We start from the raw sequence: 24641 nt of genomic DNA, 5'->3' as shown, positions 1-24641 counted from the left end.
CGTGTGCGTGTGCGTGTGTGCGTGTGTGTGTGTGTGTGTGTGTGTGTGTGTGTGTGTGTGTGTGTGTGTGTGTGTGTGTGTGTGTGTGTGTGTGTGTGTGTGTGTGTGTGTCAGCTTGATGTTAATGGTTTTTCTCACCGGCCACTGTGGCTAGTGGTTTTCCTGAGTCACTAGCCATTATGCCTTTCTACTAGCCACAGTTTTGTTGTCAGTTTGTTTTCAATGGAATATTCTTGCATTGAAATACAAAAAATGAATGCAACTACTGTGATTCGTTACCACAAAGAATAAGTTACCTGTCAAAGTGGTTAGTGAGACTGATATTGTTAAGAGTCACAGCCAAGTTTTACCAGCATTTGGCCTGTGTGTGTGTGTGTGTGTGTGTGTGTGTGTGTGTGTGTGTGTGTGTGTGTGTGTGTGTGTGTGTGTGTGTGTGTGTGTGTGTGTGTGTGTGTGTGTGTGTGTGTGTGTGTGTGTGTGTGTGTGTGTGTCAGTAAGGTATATCAGCAGTTTATGCCCCAACATTGATCTGGTTGTTATTTTTGTGTTTTGTTTTATCTTCGAGGATTGCTTATTATTTGTGTGATCGTTTTATTGTATTACTTTTTCATATTTTAATTTTAATGTATACACACTAGTGTGCGTGTGTGGATGGATGCATAGCCCAATTGTTGAGTTGCCATTCCATAGTATTAGGTGTTGAATGGTCTGTCTAGTTTCTGTCCTTGTTTGTTTTTAGTAAGAATTTCCGTAAGACTATGAATTTCTGTTTTCAGCATGAGTTTTTAATTCATTTCCATCGACAACAGAAATGGCTGCTTGGCACACTTCAAACATTTTAAAGGATGTCATTTATTTTAGTAGTTCATTTCCAGAGTTTATGCTGCCCATTCCCAAATGATTTATATCGCCTCCATCAATTTGTAAGTCTTCATTATGACTTGTACAGTTTCATTTTTCATCTATGAAAAGGTGGATCCTCTTCGTGTCTGCCACTTTCAATTTCTAGAGATGGACATCTTTGGCTGCAGACCTTGCTTTTACTTTGGTCAGACTAGTATTAGTTTACTACTTACTGCATGTTCATGTAGAGATCAAATTTGTGCATAGGCAGCATACATTTTTGAAAATAACTAAAGTGACATACTCTATCTTTAAATAACTTTTGATTGACCATCTCTTTTGCGTCGAGGCGAAGATCAACTTAAAAAGAACTTAACCTAATTTTTTTAATGTTTGAGGAGACTTAATTGTATTGTATTTGGGTTGTTGTGTGGGGCCTTGGGATTTGGAATTGCCCTGCATACAACTTCAGTGAGCATATCGAAATGCTGCCAATGTAAATTGGGGAAATATTTTTGAACATTAAAAATATTCTCACACTGTCTGTCTTGAGTCTTTGAGTCTTATTTAAAGCCATGTAGGTTAAATAAGCCTGGTTTATCACTTAACCATGTTCTTAGTATACCCCCCTGTGCTTTTGGCCAATGCCTTGTGTAGAAAACAATAGCCTAGCCACAGCAACCAATGGGGGACATTCGCCGTTCCACATCCTGATTGCGAAGGAGTAAATTACCTTTATGTGACGGAGGTCATCTTACACCTGTTCGTCCCCCTCGGGGCGCGAACGTGCGACCTCGTCAACTACATCGGTTCGGCAATGGGAGGCACAGTGCGATACTGCTGGACTAAAGGAACGTTCCCCAAGCCCAACGGCATCGACACTGTATGATGCTTTGGGAGGTTTACTAATGTTGCACGCCAACTCTGCTAGTTAGCCTCCATTACATTTGCATTGCCGCTTTGCGAGATATTAAGTACATTGGACATGACATCAACGCAGATATGCGCATTTAGACAGCAATGCATCCTGGATGAAAATGCTGCATGACGGTTAGATTTCCTGTCAAACTTCGAAATTTCGTCGACGTTGCGTTGACGAGGTGACATGTCACATGGTGCCAAACTATCGCGGGATGAATGCGGCTGCAGTCAGATCTTGCAACCTCTGCAGTTGCTTATCCCCTTCAACGCTCGTCGGCGGACTGCCTCCGAGGTCACGCGCCCATGAACTGGTTGGTCAACAACTCACTCACGTGTGTATAGAGCTCTTCAGCGTTGACGTCAACTTGTATGCTGCGTTTGGACTACCGGTTCGATGGCGATTTTTTACATTGCAAAACGCCATAGAGATTCAGGTTTGGCAAAAATATAAGTTGCACGGCAACAACGAACATTAGCGTGTCCCCGCATCCCTTTCTCATTAGTGGAACGGATCGTATCATCATGTTGGTGTATTCACATGTTAAATCATGACGATTATAATTCAATATTGCTAACCCCTTTCTGATCATTAAAACTTCCGAACTACATACTTTCCTTTGGTTGCCATGGGTACAAGCCTCCGCACGTACATGCCGTTAGATACAGGCGCCGCTTCTGTAGTCGCCAAAAGCTTCCGGGTTTAGCATATGGACGCAACATCGTATTTATGTCGAAGTTTGACACAAAATGATCAACCATGTCATACCTACAGCCTATTTTTAACACCCTCGACAGTTTGCGGGGGTTCGCTAAGCGCGTGCTTGCACTCGGAGCTTATTTGAAATTTACCCCTATTCATTCCCAATGGAGGCCGGAAGCCGATACGAACCAGGAAGTCCTTAAATGCTAACATGAAAGACTACAATCTACTACATGCTTCCGCGTTACTGAAGAACTCTATATGTATATGGGTCTTGTCTCACACCTCTACACAAGTTTGCGCAGGTCCCCACTTCAGCTCCTCCTCACTGCCTGTCCCCCCACTCCTCACACGTGGTGTGTTAGTAGAGCAAACCGGTGCGAGCTCATGGTCTCGTTCATATTTGTGGCCGACTTTAAGTGCGCTGTATTTAATAACACCCACATCGTGACACCAAGTTCTCGCTCACATGCTTCTGTCAACGTTGGTCGACGGCAACAAAGTCGTATGGGTTTATTGAATTAAACTTATGTTGTCAATGCTGTCTTGCGGCATCATCAACATGAGGCCACATAAGCAGAAATGAGGATGTGGGACGGACGGAGGTCGGTACATAGAACACTAGCCCCGTACGACTTTGTTGCGAGTGTCGATGTTGCAAAAGGCACGTGAGCGAGAACTTGTTGTCACGATGTGGGTGTTATTAAATACAGCGCATCTTAAGTCGGCCACAAATATGAACGAGACGATGAGCTCGCACCAGTTTGCTCTACTAACACACCACGTGTGAGGAGTGGGGGGACAGGCAATGAGGAGGAGCTGAAGTGGGGACCTGCGCAGACTTGTGTATAGGTGTGAGACAAGACCAAAGAGGCTTGAGACAAGAGGGCTTACTCACGTCATAACAGCGTAGTACGAAATGATGGCGAGGGGAGTACGGAAATGTTATTCACTGTGGAACAGGCTATAGGACAGCGTGAATGTCTGTCAGCTGTCCTTAATTACCCCCAGCAATTACTGCTGACCAACAGCTGCCGTTAATTGGCCACAAATTATCCATCATGGTGTCGCCCCCACTGACCATGCGCAAGGGAGTACGGAAATTGTATCCATCGAACCCACTGACCAATGACCATGCGCGAGGGAGTTAATTATCCATCCACTCGTGTCCTCAGGCAACGCCCCCGTACTACACCGTGGCCAATGCATTTCCCCCCTTGAGATTGTTCTTCTGTTGAGTTTCTTTGGACAAGACCCATATACACACGTGAGTGAGTTGTTGACCAACCAGTTCATGGGCGCGTGACCTCGGAGGCAGTCCGCCGACGAGCGTTGAAGGGGATAAGCAACTGCAGAGGTTGCAAGATCTGACTGCAGCCGCATTCATCCCGCGATAGTTTTACACCATGTGACATGTCACCTCGTCAACGCAACGTCGACGAAATTTCGAAGTTTGACAGGAAATCTAACCGTCATGCAGCATTTTCATCCAGGATGCATTGCTGTCTGCATGTGCATGTCTGCGTTGATGTCATGTCGAATGTACTTAGTGAGTGCGTCTTAATATGCGACCTTGCCTCCTCCACTTGCTTCTCGTCATGATGACATCACTGACAACAGCATTATATTTCAATATCTTGCAAAAGCTCAATTGTAGAGTCTTTTTCTCATTTGCAATTGGGATGGTGAATGAAAAACAGTCCCTCAGAAGTTTTTGTGGCTAGGCTGACAGCTGGGAAACGTTATCGTTTTCTCCACGGAGGAGGGGCCAGGAGGCGAGACAAGGAGACAAGCGCAAGTGGAGGAGGCAAGGTTGCATATTAAAACGCACTCTGAGTGTGACCAGAGCCATACAGTGAACAGAGTTACGCGATTGGAGGACCAGGAATTAAATTGCAGCCCCGCCTTTCAGCGAGATAAGGGAGTGCCTAAAGCAGCTGTCTTCCCATAGACTCAACATAGAACCACCACATTAACAGCCAAAAATAAGGACTAACGAACTATACTGCGGGGTAATCACCACAAATATGTAAACTATCAACTGTCTCGGTGGTGATAATCACAACACTTTTAGCACCTGTGATGTTAATCCGAAGTTATTACTACGAACAGCAAGTCTTGTCATATTCCCTGCATTGCATCGCATTGCATTTGCTGTGTGCTACGCCCACTACTAGGAACTAACATTCGCAACGCTGAGCAGTACTGAGAAGCTAAAACAGCTAATTTTGCTAATGAGGAAGTCGGCCTTAGGACACAGCGGAGATCGCCTGACTCTGTTCACTGTATGGCTCTGAGTGTGACCTCCTGTCCCCAGCTGTGGCAGTACGTTACTGGAGAAGATCTGGGTTCGATTAATTTCCCTATCTATGCCTCTCTCAATACTTTGCTGTCTCCTCTCTGTCCTGTCCTGTCCAATGAAGGTAAGAAATGCCCCAAATAAAAACATGAATTATAAGACAGTGACTGCTATCCTGGCAGCCTACCCAATATCTAAATCCGGTAGCCAATAAAGGTATGAAAGGGGTGCATAGAGTGTGAAGCAATAAAATGCCCATATAGTTTTATATAACTCCTTTTATGCTGTGTGTCAAATCTAGTGCCCCATTTTCAAATCTCTCCAGACCCACTCTCCATATGCCAGTGGGATTTGCTGAATTCTTGTATTTTGTAAAATGATTCAAGAAGAAAAGCTGCCCTCTTCAAATGAAATAATATTTAAGCAAAATTGTATTGAAGTGACGTCAAATCAAATACTCACGATTAAAGCCTATATACCAGCCGTCTCCAAAAGAGTTGTCGCCTATCCATCTGTTTGGAATAACAGCTAATAACCTGACTTTAAATTAATCACTTGGCTGCAGAAGTCACTATATGAAAGCTACTACCCTCCCGAATGAAAATGTATGTACAAAAATAAATTTCATGCACCAAAGAAAGATTGACCCTTTAATGAACACAGACAGGGCAAATTTTCACAAGACAAAAGTTTTGTCGCCTATCGAACATAATGTGAAAATGAGCAGATAAGTCACTTCAAAACACTTCAAATATGCGGATCAGGTGTCATACTTAATCACTGATTCACTCTCACCTCTAGAATTTTTTCGAGGCGCTCGACGACGGGCGCAGAGCCTCTGAGAGGGGGGCGTGGACTCGCATAGACAGAAAACGGACGGACGCAGATTCTATGCGTCCGAAGCATAAATCTAGCTTTAGGCTATCCGAAGAAGGTTCTTCTCATCAACAAGGCGGACCACGCGCAGTCGAGTCATTTGTCTCACGAAGAACCCGGTAAGTTTTAATAACTAAATCAATGGATAGGCTACTCATGCTCTATCGTACAACTAACATAAATGCATGCGCGTGCTAGATCTCATCGCAAAATGCAGATCGTTAATCTAGAGTTAAAACTAGGCTATGCCTAAACAACTGGTCACTTCAAATACGCGGATCAGGTGTCATACTTAATCACTGATTCACTCTCACCTCTCCAGAAAATCAACTTTGGCCTTAGATGTATGTTTAGGGTCATTGTAATCATGGAAAGCAACAAAATGAAAATCAATGGAGTTCAATGAGAGATGGTGACATATTTGCTATTCGTAGCAATACATTTTTAACTTAATGATTTAATCAATGATAAAAGCCCTCACACACCAGCAGCGTGCATGCAGCTCCACATAAGAGCTGTATCCCTCCCATGTTTGACTTTAGGCACCATGTATTTTTTCCAAATTCTTCACTTTTAACACCAAAGAAGTCTCTCCCACTGTCCTGTCTCAAAAAAGCCAGCCAAGAGTATGTCAGGCCTATATCTGACAAAAATGAATGCTATATGGGACTCAATACTTTGAAGTCAAGATCCCAAGATCAACCATTTTAACTGATAGCATCAAAACTGTATGGTGTTGGAGATGAAGAGTATGAAAAAAGAAAAATGGTGCATAAAGTGAAACATGGGATACAGATCTTATGAGGAGCTGCATGCATGCTGCTGCAGGTGTGAGGGCTTTTATCATTGATTCATGACGTTAAACATATGCTCTACAAATAGCGAATATGTCGCCATATCTCATTGAACTGAAGCCAAGTGATTAATTGAAAGTCAGGTTATTAGCTGTTATTGCTCCAAACAGATGGATAGGCGACAACTCTTTTGGAGACGGCTGTATAGGCTGATAGCCTCTTTTGCATAACCCCCCCCCCCCCCCCAAGTGGAACGCCTCTCATCTCTGCCTGTGGTTGGCGCTGTGTGTAGGCTATCCGAAGAAGGTTCTTCTCATCAACAAGGCGGACCACGCGCAGTCGAGTCATTTGTCTCACGAAGAACCCGGTAAGTTTTAATAACTAAATCAATGGATAGGCTACTCATGCTCTATCGTACAACTAACATAAATGCATGCGCGTGCTAGATCTCATCGCAAAATGCAGATCGTTAATCTAGAGTTAAAATAGGCTAGGCCTAAACAACTGGTCACTCACTACGCTTTAAGTCACGGCCGTAAAGTATACCCCCGCTTGGGGGGTGTTGCTGGCTGGGGGGTAGGCTAGTTCCGAAGACATTTAAGGCGGGCCCCCCCTTACGCGAGACAGGGCTATCTGTGTCGTCAATGAGCTGATGGCTCTTCTCTGTGATTTAACTTTTAATTGTAAAATCCGTTAAATAAACGGTCCGCGCACACAATCCTCCACAAAAAAACGCTCGATTTCGCTAATTGTCCGCGAGCGTCGTAGGGTGGGATTGCACAAGTTCTACACAGTGTGCAGAATTATTAGGCAAACAAGTTTTGCGACCATGTCGTCCACTTTATGCATATTTTCCACCACCACCCTTTATGAACATGAACACCTATTTGGATTTAAGCATTCGAGGTCAAACATATTAGAGACGGTGTGATAGAAGGAGCCCAATACCCTATAGCCTATCAGGGAAAAAATAGTGTGCATAATTATTAGGCAACTTTGTTTTCCTCTGGGAAAATGAGCCACAAAAGAGATCTAACAAACTCGTAAAGACTATAGGCCTAAACAATTTTGAAGTCTTCTAGAGGGGTGTGGCTGTCTTGAAATATTGGTCACATCCATCTAATGCCGTCACCGTTACAAGCCATCAGTGTCACATGACATGTGCTCACAAAGTAACTGCCAGATTGAGAAGAATTGAAGATGAAACTACCACAAAACTATTACCCTGCAGTGCTGTTATATTCCAGAACTGAAACCTACATCGAGTGTCCACAAGAACATTCAGCACTCAGAGACATGGCCAAGGTAAAACAGACTGAAACCTGAAGACACTCAACAAGTAACTTAAGTCAAGACTGGGTCAAGAAGTTTTTTCAATGGTTTTATGAACTAGTGAAAGTGACTGTTAATGGACCAGGTTGATGAGCCTATGGCTAGATCAGTAATGTGCACACTCAGATCAGTTGCTGAGTTCCACTCAAATACCAGCAGATTACTGCATAAATACCATTGTCTTCGTAAAAGATGCAATTTTCTCCCTCTAAACGATCCAGCCATGGGTTCATCCACCCTGTCTGTCAAGAGTCACTTTCCCAGGTCCATAAAACCTTTGAAAATGTTGTCCCCAGGTATTTTTCCCCCCATTTTGACTTAATTAACTTGTTGAATGGTTGTCTGGTGTCATCCCTTCTTACCTTGGCCATGTCTCTGAGCGCTCAATACCCTGTTTTTCTGGACACTCTGTGTTGGTTTCTGTTCTGGAATATGATAGGACTGCAGGGTAATAATTTTTTTGTAGTTTAACGTTAAGTTCTTCTCAATGTTTGGCAGTGACATTTCTTAGGAGACTGATGACTTTGTAACGGTGCATCTGATAGTTCTGTGCGAACGTGACCAACATCTTGCAAATTTCAAGACAGCCACATCCCTCTAGAACACTTCAAAATTGTTTTTAGACATTTCAGAGTTTGTTAGATCTATTTTGTGGCCCATTTTCCCAGAAGAAAACAAAGTTGCCTAATAATTATGCACACCTGATATAAGGTGTTGGGCACCTTCGACCGCACCCCCATCTTATTATAGCCTACAAATATACATGACCTGGAATGCTTAAATCAAATAGGTTTTCATGTTCATATAGATTGCTGTTGGAAAATATGCATAAAAAAGACAAAATGGTCAAAAAACATGTTTGCCTAATAATTCTGCACACAGTGTAGGCTATTTAAGAAACAGAGAACACCGTGCGTCTTTTCCCTCAAACGCAGCTCTGTCATAACATTGTAGCCTAGCCCTAATGAGTCCACACGCTGGTTTTTATGGGGTGGAGAGACTCGGGAACAAGTCAGCTACACATTTTGCAGCAGGCTATTCAGAAAAAGAGAAACTACCAACCGGTGCGTTGCTGCCCAGCTGCGGCGACGTCTTCTGGGGGGGCACTAGTATCTTGCAGGGGGGGCCCAAGTGTTTGTGTTACGCCACTGGTCACTGCGCTATTACGGACAACAGGCATTGCTATTCATCTCGCTTGTTAATCATCATCGAGATAATAAGCAGCAGGGGAAATCATGGTTCTGTTTAAATATTCATAGTAGGCTACACACAGCGCATTTTATGGATGGATGAATCTCCAACGGAGGCGACCATTCGCTCTTCCCCCACTGTGGTCCAAAAGTTGACAAAATTCAGGGTTTTCAGGCGAATATTGTAAACCATTTCATTAGTAGCATAACGTATCGCATAGGCCTACTGATTTAATCGCTGGTAGGATATTGGGCATGACATCTTTGGTGAGACGCAGACATCAGGTTTTATAAAGAATGTTTCATAAAAGTGAACATCCGATTTTTAAAAACTCTTTCATTGCATTTCTCGAAAGGCTGCGAGGTTGGGGCATAGCCCAGGTGTGGTAGGCCTATTTTCAATCAGACAAGGAATCCCCCTTGGTAGTGCATTCGGAAAGTGAATTTGATATGTAGGCCTATACTTTCAACATAAGCACATAAAGACTTGTTACCATATTTGGGCTATTATTTAATAAGAATTAGTCCTACTCTGTGTACTTTGTAGTTTTTGCAGGCTGTGGGATTACCCTAGCGTTGCTGAAGGAACTCACTAGTTTGACGCCGTGTCGCCCGAGAGGGCTGTACTTGCGCCTTACGTCATTCAGAGTAACAGCTGCCCCACGGTGCAGAAAAGCAAATGGCGCACTTGTGCACTGCACTATGTTTCAGTGCGTAACTAATACGGGCAGACGCACTGAAACATGAACACTGAAGTGCACAAATGCATCATTTGAGATTCAGCCGTGTTTTCAGTTGATGTAGCCTAGTAGGCTACACATCAAATGAACTAGTGGACCTATAAGTTATTTTAACAACCAGGGCTTTGAACCGTTATTTTTTTCCAAACGTTCCGTTCCGAACAGAAACGGAATTATAACGTTTCCGGTTCTGAGTTCCACCAATAAATTGACGTTCCCGAACCGGTTAGAACCAAAAAATATTGTTCCCGGAACGGTTAATTTCGTTCCTGTCAGCTGATTACTCCCCATAGGCCTAACTGACGTTAACCAAGAAAGACGGAAGTGCAAATGAGTCAGCCTACATTCAAAACTGTTTATTCAAGCGGATGAAAAGAATATCCTCCAGAATTTTGTCATTCAGGGACGACCTAAGCAGAGAAGCAGAGAATAAACCTCAATGATGAAAATGTGCGCTCCACGCTGACTTGGGTCACGGGGAGCACTATGATGGACATTGTGAGTTTGTGTATATTTGAAGCGGCCATGGATGCCCAATAACGCCGAACATTGTCGGTGCGCTTTACACGCACTTCCCTGCAATGTCTTACAATAATGCAATGCAAACTCTGTCCTTTTGTATGACAGTGGTTTCTCTTAATTAAGATGTGGAGTGAAGACTATGTAATCTACAGCTCTCTCTCCATTCAGTCAGAGAATGGCTGATGTCACACAGGACGTGAACCTCAGCTGTCATGGTAACGTGCGCAGGAAAATAATGACTTTTTTTTTTAGTTTGAGGAACGGTATTAACCGGTATTAACCGGTTACCATTATTTTTAAACAAGTGTTCCCGTTCCAGAACATAAAAAATAATAACGTTTCCGGTTTCGTTTCTGTTCCCTGTAAAATACAAAAAGTTTCTGGTTTTCGTTTTCGTTCCTTGAACCGGTTCGAAGCCCTGTTAACAACACATTCAAGTAATTTTGCAAACGGCACCCTGATGCAACCGCATTTTTATTAGCAACTAGGCCTAATTAGCCTATTTGTTAAACGTACCCTTGAGATCCCGTTATTGCAAACGAGGCATAGGCCTAGGCCTATTAGAAGCATTAGAGTTCCAAGTTTGCTCGCAATTGCCTTGAATCATGAATTAATCTTAATAATTATTTTTGTAGGTGGCCAACATGTAACCTAATAATAATAAAAATGCATACCCTAGGCCGATGCAACTTTATCTTGACAAGATCTTTACAAGAAGCGCTCAGTTGCTTTGAGTCCAGAAGGTCCGTTATTGCTGGCATAGGCCTATTAGACGCATCAGCGCTCTAAGTTTGGAAATTAGCTGTGCACAAGCTCCCAAATCCTTGAGTACGCACAACCCAAATCCCGCCCATCTGCACAACCCAAATCCCGCCCATCCTGGGCGACACGGCGTCAAACTAGTGAGTCCCGTTGCTGAAGCCAGGCCTATCGTTACCCATTGATGGGTATCCTTTTTCTGCCCCTCTCTAATCCGAGGGGGAACACACTTGGGGTACATTCCAATAGGCGACCTTGCGTCCTCCACTTGGGCTTGTGGCCTCGTGTCTTGTTTTGCTGATGCCCCGCCTCCGTGGAGAAAACAATTAGTTTCCCTGCTGTCAGCAGCCTAGCCAAAACAATGTTGGGGGACTATTCTTCATTTACCATCCTGTTTGAAAGTGGATGACAATTGAGCTTTTGTGATATATGTTGTCATCACAACGTATTAGCCTACTTCCTGGTACGAGGCCACAAGCACAAGAAGAGGATGCAAGGTTGCATATTGGGACGGACACTTGGTAGTCGGTTGGCTATAATTGCCCTGAATTCCATCCTTGACTGCAAAATACCCTGGGCCACAAGATAGGAACTACTGTCCTATCCAACTATGCAAAGGTTTTTAGTAATTGCGTAAAAGCAGGGGTGGAAAAGTAATAATTAGGCTACATTTACTCAAGTATCTTGAGTACCTTCTATGAGTAGGCCTACTTTTTACTTTTTAAGTAGGTTTTAAAATAAATACTTTTACTTGTACTTGATTAGGCCTACATTTTGACCCAAGTACTTCATTCAATTACAGTGGAACCTGGCCTGAGAACTGAGTAAAAACAACAGACGTAGACAATGCAATTCAAAATAATGCCACAATCTGCCTGAAATTAAAGATATCACAGAATATGGCACACAGCATTTCCACTATTTTATTATCTTGGATCAATGTATTGGATGATGCCTGGTGCCAAGCAAGAGATAGAGGTTATGGAGGACGATATTCAAGAAAAAGAAACATTGAATTCTCGATAGGAAAGCTAATTAAAAGTAACTAAGAAATACTGCAGTTGGAGGTGACCTGACCCAGTGTTTCCCACAGAAATTTTGGAAACTATGGGGGCAGCAGGGATTTTTTTTCCGTGGCGGGGGGTGTCTTCTCACGCGGGCCTTTTTTTTGGGGGGGGTAGTATTCACACAGCGTAAATGCAAAACAATGAGTACAGTATGACATTGGCGCATGGAGAAACTATTGGCCTGGGCCTACATTTCAGCCATTTATATTTTGAGAAATAAGGCTACATAAGATTTTACCCATGACATGTATAATAGTAGTACATTGTCATTGTCAAAAAATGCAGTACAGTGAATCATTCGTACAGTTTCATTCGTCCCTCATGCAGGGGTCTATATAATGAAAACAATAATAAAACAAAATAGGAGCAGAGATAAGAATTTAAGAGCACTGTGAAATTGTTAACGCATAGAGAAAAAGGGTCTAAGAGGGTAGGCTATGCCTTTTCCCCCACACACATAGGCGTACACACATAAGGGGTGGTCACAGGGCCAGTTTTTCAAAATTCCTTCCATTAAAAGGGCTGAACCACATATTACACATTTATGTCTATAGTCACATTCATTACACATTCATTTCTATATGCAGCCCGATGTCTCCACTGCTGTGTCAATGAAGGCCTGTCACCTAACTCATTACAACTGTAAAACAAAGCCTGGGGAGTCTTAGTAAACTCATCCCAACTGTCCTTTCTCGGAAGGTTTTTTATATTGCTCCTAAACCCAAGTTAACTACAACAACTTGACTAGGCTTTTGATCCCTCTGTCTTGCAAGCACTTGTGGTTTTCTCTTTAGGATGTATTTACTAACCCCAACTCCGATGAAGTTGGGACGTTTGGTAAACAGTGAATAAAATCAAAATGCTATCATTTTCAAAACACTCAATCTATTCATTAGATGGAGAATAGTGAAAAGACAACATATTAAGTGTTAAAACCGAGAAAAAATATTGTTTTGGGGGACATATGTACTCATTTCTAATTTGAGAAATCCAACACGTCTCAAAAGAGTTGGGACGGGGACAATAAATGGCAGCAAATGTCGAGGAAGACTAAAAACAAAACAAGACAACACTTAACAGTTAAATACATTAACCGATGAGATGATTTTATATAAAAAACAGTGTTAATTCCTATCTTGGACATGATTTCACCAGCTTAAATGGTGGGTGTATTCCTTGTCATGTTTTGCAATGTTTTCCTTTCTGTAGTGCTTACAGTGTGACAGGTCTTGACCAAAAACCCACCATTTTATCACATGCTGGTCCTTATGATGGAGCCAAACTGTTAAAACATAGTAGAGAATGCAATTTGACCTTACTATGTGGCAGTAATCGAAGATCTCCCTCCAAAATATAATGCATGAGTGGCTTTTCATGCTGTTTAAAACCCATTTATACCATTCAGCACTGTATTTAACTCTACAGATGAGTGAGAACATCTTAACCAATGCACTACTGCATCCGCATGCCATCATGGAGGCTGACTTTTGAAGCTAGCACTAACACAAGTTGGATGGTCCATTTTCACTGTAGCACAGGATGTGCAATGCTCTATTATTGTCAAAAAGAATGGACTTCTACAACTTCTGCTGACTTCTGTAAGCAAAGGACAGTTTCCCATGTCTTCTGGGTCTATTTCAAGTGAGCTCAGGTGCTTAGGAGAATGTTAAACCCCTGTGTCATTTTCATGCATTAAGCATTCTTAATATGGTCAATTTTCAATAGCTCTAGCACTCCAGGAATTAGAGTGAGACTACAGCCAATATATATTTCATGATGTCATGAACCTATACAATGATTTTATTAACAAAAATATGTCTTATATACACTCAATCGTGGGAAATCAAAGGGAATTCAAAAATGTATGTAATAACTATGGTAATTATTCCCTTTGCATCTTTAATTCTGAGTGACTCAGCCTCTCTGTGATGATCTTATACCTGGACACCTATATTGTCCGTCAGTACAATTCATTTTGAAATGTTCTTCTTTGTTGTTTTATCTTATTTGGATGTTTACTAAATTTCACTGATCCCCGTCCCAACTCTTTTGAGACGTGTTGGATTTATCAAATTAGAAATGAGTACATATGTCCCCCAAAACAATATTTTTTCTCGGTTTTAACACTTAATATGTTGTCTTTTCACTATTCTCCATCTAATGAATAGATTGAATGTTTTGAAAATGATAGCATTTTGATTTTATTTACTGTTTACCAAACGTCCCAACTTCATCGGAGTTGGGGTTTGTACTCCAGGAGGAAAATGCGAAGGAAATCGTAATTCAAATCGTTTTTAACAAAAACGGAAATCGTTAAAAAAAAAAATTTTTTTTTTTTTTTTACATTTTCGTAAACTATGGCGGCCAAATTTAAACTATGGCGGACCGCCATAGTTTCCTCAATGTATGGGAAACACTGCCTGACCATAGACTGTTCAGGACTTTTAGTATGACACTTCTTTGTCTGGAATGGGGCATCTAAGTCTCCACCTCTTCCGGGCAGCTCGTGGGGCTGGGAAAGCCAAAACTTTTGACTGGAGCAGCAGGAGGGTTGGCTGTGCCTCGGTTCACGTCAAATATGCGAGGCGCACGTTGTAGTCTCTAACACAGTTTTGCACAAAAGCTAAAATAACCTTTCTTGCGTGCCGAAAATGAGTGGTCTTACGACGCAAATCCAAACCTTAAAAATGCACTGCCATCATGTGTGAAATCCAGAGCATATGCCGAACGGGATGAGGATTTAGCTTGACTCGCTCCATTTACTCCCATTTAAAAATGTTGAGAGCTTCAGCCCCACGGCTCGGAAGTAGAAAGGCGTGACTTAGGTGCCCCTGTGGTATGTTTATTTATTCTTGAGAGCTCATAGCTGGAGCCTCTTTTGTGCTTAGGCTGATCTTCGATACCAGACGCGTCCATATGTGATATCCGTAAGCGATATGTGTTTTTATGATTGGCATTACTGTAGATGAGGTGACAGTGTGTCTCTGTTATAAGGTATGTAAAAATCTTGTATATATTATTTGTAGATATTTTATAGAGCATTAATAAAACTTAGTTAATGATAAAAACATTTGTTAATGTTTCGCTCATCATTAGTAAATTAGTCTTTACTAAGCAGACATAGTTATAAAGTGTTGCCTATGTTTCTACTTCAATAGAGCATTTTACTCATTTTTGGGCATCATTGAAGTCCTTAATTTTTGATTGAGTTGTATATTGATTGATTTTGATTGGGTCATGTTGTCTGACGTTGTGCATGTTTTGTTTTGTTTTGTTGTTTGCCAGCTCCCTGTTTGTGACACATCAGTCAGTGAGATGGAGATGGAGGATAGCAGTGATGACACGCTGCACACACCCCTTCCCCAGAAGGAACGACACGTGTGCAAAGACTGTGGGAAAGCTTTTAGTCGAAACACAACACTCGTGAATCACGGTAGAATTCACACTGGCGAAAAACCTTTTGAATGTCCCAAGTGTGCAAAGTGTTTTACCTTTAAAGAAACACTTTTCGTCCACATGAAGTCCCACTCTGAAGAGAAACCTTGCATTTGCACGTTCTGTGGGAAAGGATTCCATACTCAGCAGACATTAAAAAGTCACCAATTAACGCACAATGGGGAAAAAGTTCATAAGTGCACACAGTGTGAAAGTACATTTTTGAGATTTAATTCTTTGAAACTCCACTTGCGGCTTCACTCGGGAGACAAGCCTTATCCTTGCAAAGAGTGCGGCAAGTCGTTTGCTCAGAAACCTCACCTGAACACTCACATGAAAAGTCACACCGGGGAGAAACCGTATCATTGTACGTATTGTGGGAAGAAGTTCTCCCAGTCGAGCCATCTGAGAGTCCATGTCAGGATTCACACAGGAGAGAGGCCTTACAGCTGCTCGATGTGCGATAAGACTTTCATCACATCAGGCCATTGGAAATGTCACATGAGAGTTCATACTGGGGAAAAGCCACACCCTTGCTTAGACTGTGGAATGAGCTTTTCAACATCTACCGAGCTGAAGTCTCACAAGCAGCGAAAACACAGTGGAAATAAAAAGCCATATAACTGCACTGTGTGTGGAATGAATTTCGCCCTCCTTCCGGACCTTAACGGTCACACACAGCGAAAACACAAGGGAGAAAAGGTTCACGCGTGTGACATTTGCGGACAAGCTTTTGTGACACCTAGCTATCTTAAACATCACAAGCTGCGAAATCACACTGTGGAAAAACCTCATCGCTGCAACGCCTGTGAAAAATCCTTCGCCTCATCGGGTGAACTGAAGAGGCATACAGAGAGGAAACACTCCGGAGTAAAGTCTTATACTTGCAGCACATGTGGAAGTTGTTTCAGCACGTCTAGTGATCTCAAAATACATACAAAGAGAAAACACCTCACAGAGAAACCATTTGTCTGTGCAGTATGTGGTAAAAGCTTTCCCATATCTCAGTATCTGAAGAGTCACATGAAAGTTCACACTGGGGAGAAACTGTATCATTGTACGCATTGTGGGAAGAAGTTCTCCCAGTCGTGCCGTTTGAGAGTCCATGTCAGGATTCACACGGGAGAGAGACCTTACAGCTGCTCCAAGTGTGATAAGGCCTTTATGACATCATCCCATTTGAAGTGTCACATGAGGGTTCACACTGGCGATCCTAAAGAACATACAAAGAGCAAACACTCAGCATCTCAGTATCTGAAGCACCATTCAAGGCAACATACACAGCAACAACAAACCAGAGCTGGTGTCCTTGCATGTCACAAGAAGCAAAGCCCTTCTGGTGAGACAGCATTTTACATTGTTTGATCTCTATTCCCATAGCCCCTGTTATAACCTTGTCGTCATTGTAAAATTACAATTACATTACAAAATGTAGCCAAACTATAATAATAATATATAAGAAATATAATAAATTAATCAAATGTAATAATAATATAATCAAAATTGTTGGCTGCAAAACATAGCCTACTGTACTGGTAAAGATCAGTTCATTTCTTTGTACATTTTGGCAGCTTACATTTTTTAAACTAAACGACTGCATTGCATACTGACCCTTTAACTTCCCATGGCCTAATTATCCTTGTTCTTCCCTACCCTTCTCCTTCCATGGTGCAGTTGTGCAGGGTATTGCTGACATGATGGAGTAGCTTTAAATCTCGTTCTGCAATGTAAATCAATGAATTAATGAATGAATGAATTGATAAGTCTGCATGAAAGGGTGAAGCATAGCCCCTTATAACATGGCAGGATGGAATTTCCCATTGTGATGCCTTCTTATGGAATATTAATTAAATTCTTATATACGCACACTTAAGCGAGGCTCAAACTACACAACTAGCGATTGTGTTTCCGATTTTGGCGTCGGGGTGCACCGCACACTAGAAGAGAATCGCAACTGTCAATCTGGTCGCTGCTAGCAGCGACCGAGACAATGCCCGACGTTCTATTTCCAGTCGCAAATATCAAACACTGTTTGATTTCTGTAAGAGTCACTGGAAGTGGAAACGTTTACTACCACAGTGCTACACCACTATGACGGTAGACAGGGCCTTTAGTAATATATTATGATTGGGTCATTGCCATTCTGGTTACAGCTAATTCATAACAGGGGCTGTGTCTTACTGGGTTAATGTATAATGACAATTAAGGCTTGGTGTTGGGTGCTTTACAGCCTCTGCTCCTCCACCTGACACCCATGTGGTGACTAAATTAATGGATGGACAGTAATCTGCATGAAAGAATGAAACATAGTAGAGGATATTTTTTAAATGTGGATATTTCGATGGACCTTATGATGTGAATAAAACTAAGAACTCCATTGTTGTTGCCCCCTAAATGGGATATTTATCAAATCAGAATTTTGTAATGCGCATTCTAAAACTGTTTGCGTGTAAACGAGCGGATAAAATTGATGCGTTTCCAAAAATATCCATGACTTTCTTAGCTCTTTGAGTGCCATGGACTTGAAAACGCGCCTTTTCAGAATGTATGGCACAGCGCCAAAGACTTGATATCAAGTCAATTGTGTTTTTTTTATGGGGGTGGGGCCTGAAGTTTCCTATGGCATGCTTGTTGTTCACATGGACAAAGAACTACATTTTTCATGGCTCTTGAAAAAACACCCAAATGTTGAAAAAAGCTTGGCACTGGAAGGTTCTGAACTTGAAAATGGCTGGCACTCAATGAGTTGTGTTCTTAATGTATAATGACAATATAGTCTTCCTGTTGTGTTCCATACAGCCTCCGCTGCTCCTCCTGTCTCCCAGGCCGTGTCCTCCCCTCGTCCCCCAGGCCTCAGTGCTCTACAGCCACCACTGAAGCCAGCCAGCGTACGACTGGTGGACTGCAGACACCTGCTTGGAGTGGGAAACGCATACAAGGTCAAGGTTAAGGTAAGCTTTAGTATTATGACCTCCACCAAGGAGGTTATGTTTTCTGTTGCATTGGTTTGTTTGTCTGTCTATCTGTCTGTCTGTCAGCAGTCAACTAAAAAAGCAGTCAACTCAAAAGGTTATGAATGGATTTTGATTGCATTTTGTGGAGTTGTTGGAAATGACTCAACGAACAAGTAATTCAATTTTCAAGAACTTTTTAAACAGGTTCTTGCGGGATAGGGTGAATTCTGACATTCCAGTTTCTAACTCCACAAAAACAAGGAGGAAAGACTTGATAAAGATAAGGGTGTAACATATTCAAATGTTCTATCAAACAGCTTCCTCCGCGGAGGTCTGCACCCTCTGAGTACATTTTAATCTATTATTATTATTATTATTATTATTATTATTATTATTATTATTTACTGAAGTTAGTCAGCTGGTGGACTGCCAACACCTGCTTGGAGGAAGAAAAATATCCAAAGTCAATAGACAGAGAATGCACACACCAGGGAGGCCGACAGGGGAGATGTGGGGGTGTATGGGGTACCTAAGTCTCCGCCCCTTCCGGGCAGCTCGTGGGGGTGTGGAAGACAAACTTTGCTGGGCTGGGCTGGGCTGGACTGGGCTGCAACGGAGTGATTAAAATTATTTTCCGATCCACCTCACGTTACTCCCTAGATCACACATATGCTGTACCTCAGAATTAATAACCAATGTTGTGATTGTCAACTTCACTTGTCAAGCTAGTTGTGTGCGTGCAAAAATATGTCATTATTTGGACTACACAACAGAGGTCGCATGTCTGACGCGCAGTCACTTCAGCCGCGGTGCAGCGGCAGGGCTGGCTGTGCACCTTCAGCCTTGTGGTTCACGTCAAATACTTGAGGCTTACGTTGTAGTCTCTTGGCCAGTTTCGCACAAAATAAAAAATAAGCATGCTTGCCTGCCGAAAATGAGCGGTCTTACGACGCCAATCTAAACCTCTAAAATTCATTGCTATCATTATGTGAAACCCAGAGCACATGCCAAACGGAATCAGGATTTGGCTTGACTCGCTCCATTCACTTCCATTCAAAATTTTGCGAGTTACAGCCCCATGGATTGGAAGTAGAAGGGAGTGACTGGTGCCCCATAGGGGAATTGTAGCTGGGTGATGTGCTGAAATGGAGGAGTAGTGGGAGGTAATGGGACAATTCGGACAGCCTTTGCGCATGACAGGTGACAGAGGGAAGGAGGGATTTAAATTTGTGCAAAGGCGGGAGCTAGTAATGACAGCTGTCAATCACTCTCAAACTTCCTCCAGAACTACGTTTATATACAGTGAGGAGAATAAGTATTTGATCCCTTGCTGATTTTGTTGGTTTGCCCACTAATAAAGACATGATCATTCTATAATGTTAATGATAAAATGTATTATAATATAGAGAGACAGAATATCAAAAAGAAAATCCAGAAAATAACTTTGAAGAATATATTTTAATTGATTTGTATTCCATTGAGGAAAATAAGTATTTGACCCCTCTAGTCAAAAAAGACAAAATACTTGGTGCCAAAGCCCTTGTTTTCTCATACAGAGGTCAGATGTTTCTTTCAGTTAATGACAATGTTTGTGGGTATATTAGAAAGGATTTTTGTCCACTTTTCTTTGCAGATCATCTCTAAATCACTTAGGTTGTATGACTGTAGCTTGCCAAATGGGAACTTCTGTTCCCTTCACAGGATTATTATAGGGTTAATGTTTGGAAACTGTCTTGGCCACTTCATGACCTTCATGTGCTTCTGCTTGAGCTACTCCATCGTTGCTTGGGCTGTATGTTATGGATTATTATCATTTTGGGAGGCCAATCCATGACCCACCTTCAGTCTAGTGGTGGTGGGAAAGAGGTTGGCATGCAGCATTGTACGTTTACATGTCTCCCTCCATCCATTTCTTGACGATGTGAAGTTGTCCTGTGTCTTGGCCAGACAAACAACCTCAAAACATAATGTTACCACTTTCATTTATGATGTTGGAGAAGGTGTTGTTCTTGGGATCATAGGCAGCATTTCTCTTCCTCCAAACACATAGAGTTGTGTTAATGCCAAACAGTTTGATTTTGGTGTTATCTGATTCCAGCACCTCCCAATCATATCCTAATCCAGTTTGACGTTCATTGGCAAACCTCAGGTGAGCCTGAACAGGTTCCTTCTGAAGCCGGGGTACCATACATGTACTGCAGGATTTTAATCTGCTGTGGTATCAAGTGTTTCCAATAGTTTTCTTAGTGATTGAGGTCCCAGCTGCCTTGAGATAATTTCCTAGCTCCTCCCATACAGTTTTAAGGTGCTTTATCTCCTTTTTTTTCTGGTTATTAAATTCCCACAAGGTCAAATCTTGTATGGAACCAGAGACAGGCCTAAGATTGATGATTGATGATCATTTTGTATGTCCTAAAATTGGGAAGAAATGCACCAACAGTTTGCTCTTTAATATCCAGGAGCCCATTTCAGCCTTATTGAGTTCTAAAATCTTGTCCCTGACATCCTTTGACAGCTTTTTGGTCTGTCCCATGTTGGCGAGTTTAGTTTGATTGATTGACTGATTCTATGGACTGATTCTGCCGATTCAATGTGTCTTTTGTGCAGGTTACTATTAACAGGTGTGTTCAATTCAGATAACAAGTTGATTGGAAGTGCCATTTGATCTGCGGGATCAGAACTCTTAATGGTTGGCAGGGGATCAAATACTTATTTCCCGCAATTAAATATAAATCAATTATTATATATTCTTTAGAGTTAATTTCTGGATTTTCTTTTTGATATTCTGTCTCTCCATATTAGAATACATATTATCATTAACATTAAAGACTGATCATGTCTTTATTAGTGGGAAAACCAACAAAATCAGCAAGGGATCAAATACTTATTCTCCTCACTGTAACCAAGATTTAACCAAAAACGTATGGTACCTTTAGCTTTTGACTGCTATTTGCAGGATTCTAGAGAGAAAGGACAGCACTATCAGTCACTGTTTGGAGTTTTTTTGCTTGACACTGAAGAAGCTAAAGGCCGAAACGTCTGATGGGCGATTAACGTCAAACAGTGACTACTAGCAAGGAGTGTTGTCCTTTCTTTTTTAAAATAATATTTCTTTCAGAATTCAGCAACCAGTTACGTTTACTTTGGTAGAGTTGAGTGTGTTGTATGTTAAGTTTATGGATTCTCCGCAGGATTCTGCCAGTGTGGACCTGCTGCCTCTGACGTGCAGTGGAAAGAGGGGAGGAGGAGGACTGCTGCATCTACCAGGCCAGTCAGCGTACGACTTGTAGACTGCCGACACCTCATTGGCACCACAGTAAATGTACCAGCCTAACCTTAAACACACACACACACACACACACACACACACACACACACACACACACACACACACACACACACACACACACACACATACATTTGAACTACTTTATTTATGTCTGCCATTCACAATATGTACATGAGGACATGAATGTTACAGATACAACAATGTTCAGTCACCTTGGCTGTGAGTGTGCGTGTGCGTGTGCGTGTGTGTGTGTGTGCGTGTGTGTGTGTGTGTGTGTTTATACTCAGCCATTTCATTATTTTTATTCTGTGTGAAATTTTAAAATTTCTATGAAGTGCCTTATGTCCCACATTTTCTAGGGGGATAATGACTGCAGTTTTATTGTTTTAACGATTTAATATGTCTGAAATTATTTTGATATTCTCTTTGTCTGCAGTTTTATTCTTTGAATTAAACTCATCATTGGATGCAGTTAATAGTACCGTATTAGCCCGAATATAAGACGATCCTGAATATAAGACGACCCCCCTTTTCAGGTTCATGTTTTGGGGAAAAAAGTTTTTTGAAGACTAAATTTAGTTTCACATTGGAAACTTCTTTCAAAATGCAATTTTTAATTTGTTGGAAAAGCTTAGGCTCATAGAACAAATTTCACAATGTAATTTTCATGATAAAAAACTACAGATAGCTACTCATACCCTTTTACTTTCTTTGCTCACTTCAGTGGTTACCTGACAAGCGCCAGTAGGCACCTACTGTACAGCCGCCTGGGTGTGACTGTTCTAAGTGCGACACAACATTCCATACTACACTCGCAGAGCATCAGTCTGCACCAGCCAGGCAACCAGTCCAGTAGAGATAGACTATCTATTGTGCAATGCACAGATTTTGGCAAAATGCTTTGTTGACAGCAATATCTAACCAGCAGCCGTCTAGCCAAAATCGCCGTTCATTTTATGCATCCAAAGTTTTCCGTTGGACTGTAGAAACCGAACGTGACCAAATGCAGATTGACACATTGCGTTTGAAACCCATGCGCTGCCTATGAGCACCACGTTGACATTAGAAGTCCGATTGGCATTCATTTCGTGCCAAGGGTGCCAAGGGATTTTATATGAACAAGACAATCTCTTGCCCTAACCATTACTCTCTGTCGCTGTATTGTTGTGAGGGATATCGTCAAATAGGCACCACCTGTCAAGGCGCCGCTCTCTCGCGCACATGAATGACCATTCATTGGCTGATGACAGCATCCAAAACTTAGCCTACAGGTTGTTCATCAAATCACCCTTCATTTCTTTAGTTTCAAGTTGTACTGGTGACCAGAGAGAGCAACCAAAGCTTTCCTGATGAGACTGTAAAACCGAACACAAATAAAAACAGAGCAACGCATCGCGATTGACTGTTGTGTTTCCCCCCTCGCATTGTCGGCCCGCATCGCGTTGACATTGACAGTTGATAGACGGGCGGTGCAACACTCATCACGAAACGCAGTTAGCATATGCACATTTGATATGGACAAAACAATCTCTCGCCCTATCCATAAGGCTATTGAGTTTTGTGTCATTGTTGTGACGCATAATGGCCGCATTCAGGTAAAGTTTAAAAAAAAAAAAAAGTTTTTAGTCTAACGCGCGGAAATAAGACGACCCCCCCCTTTTAGAGTACTATTTTTAGAACAAAAAACCACGTCTTATATTCGGGCCAATACGGTAAGTGGGATTGGCAAATAAAATCCATGGACTTAAAAGCGCAGTCGAACCGTAGAATCACTCTTATGTTCTTTTCCCCAAATAAGTGCCTTTCAGTTTTTAGCCTTTATTGTGTATCCAAAGGGAAATAAGCCCTATTGTGTGTGTGTGGTGTTTGTGTTGTTATTTTACCTTTTCAAGTTTATGTTTTGCTAATAATAGATGTGTAAGTACCTTACTCTGCCAGTGAGTGTTGTTTTAAATCATTGTGGATCGCTTTTCAAAAAAATGGTATAGTGCATCCCTAGATATGAATGTGGCTATATTCTGAGGCTATTCTGGTACCACAGCCCTCTTCCACACATGCAAACGGAATATTTTAGAACACATTTTAAACCGAATACTGACAATATTACTTCAGTGTGTGTGAAATGACATGGAATAACTTGAAATGAGATACTTTTCATAAAATCAGTGCACTGTAACATGAATTACTCAAGTTTGATGTTTAAACAAATGAGCCAAAATAAAAATACAACTTTTTACATTTTAATTAACGAGGTCATTAGTGCGTGTTCATTTCAAGCGTCATGTACTGTGTACACCAGGTGGTAGTCTTTGACTCCAGTTGGGTGAACTGTGTTACAGACTTCTCTTCACTGTGAGGATGTGTAAAGTATGCTAGAAGTACTCCTGTGTGGATGTAACACTATGCTATTAAATAGGGCAGTCATGGGTAAGTGGTTAGGGCGTCAGACTTGTAGCCCAAAGGTTGCCGGTTCGACTCCCGATCCGAACCAGTGCTCTCCCTCGTCCTCCTCCATGACTGAGGTACCCTGAGCATGGCACCGTCCTGCTGCACTGTTCCCTTGGGATGCCATTGGGGGTTGCCCCCTTGCATGGGTGAGCTATCAATAGGCTACTACAATTTCGTTGTGTGCAGTGAACACTTGTGTGCTGTGGAGTGCTTAGTCACAATGACAATGGGAGTTGGAGCTTCCCAGTTGCGCTTTCACTTTCACTATGTACCGTAATACCACACACCACTAGTGCTGCTTTATACAAATCTGCTTCATTGTCATTCAAACTGGAGGATATGAGTATATCTTTGCACTCAACAGACTAAATTTCAAAACAAGCATGGCAGTCAATGTGTTGAAGACTTTCTAACGTGCCTATTACGAACCATATTGAAAGAGTACCCATACTTGGGATGTGCAGTGTTTCCA

General features: G+C 41.9%; 1 protein-coding gene across 1 annotated transcript; it reads left to right on the top strand.

Moving 5' to 3' along the window:
- Positions 1-6748: 6748 nt before the first annotated feature.
- LOC134457451 (gastrula zinc finger protein XlCGF57.1-like) lies at positions 6749-21722 on the top strand. Its single transcript, XM_063209464.1, has 4 exons — positions 6749-6800; positions 15329-16817; positions 18278-18429; positions 21624-21722. Exons 2-4 carry the CDS (start codon positions 15359-15361, stop codon positions 21720-21722), a joined length of 1710 nt encoding a protein of 569 aa, XP_063065534.1. The 5' UTR covers positions 6749-6800; positions 15329-15358.
- Positions 21723-24641: the final 2919 nt, after the last annotated feature.

The sequence above is a fragment of the Engraulis encrasicolus genome, chromosome 1 (genome assembly GCF_034702125.1).
Source record: "Engraulis encrasicolus isolate BLACKSEA-1 chromosome 1, IST_EnEncr_1.0, whole genome shotgun sequence".
NCBI classification, from domain to species: domain Eukaryota; kingdom Metazoa; phylum Chordata; class Actinopteri; order Clupeiformes; family Engraulidae; genus Engraulis; species Engraulis encrasicolus.
The sequence above is the reverse complement of the archived record's forward strand: the minus strand, read 5'-3'. Positions and strand labels throughout refer to the sequence as shown.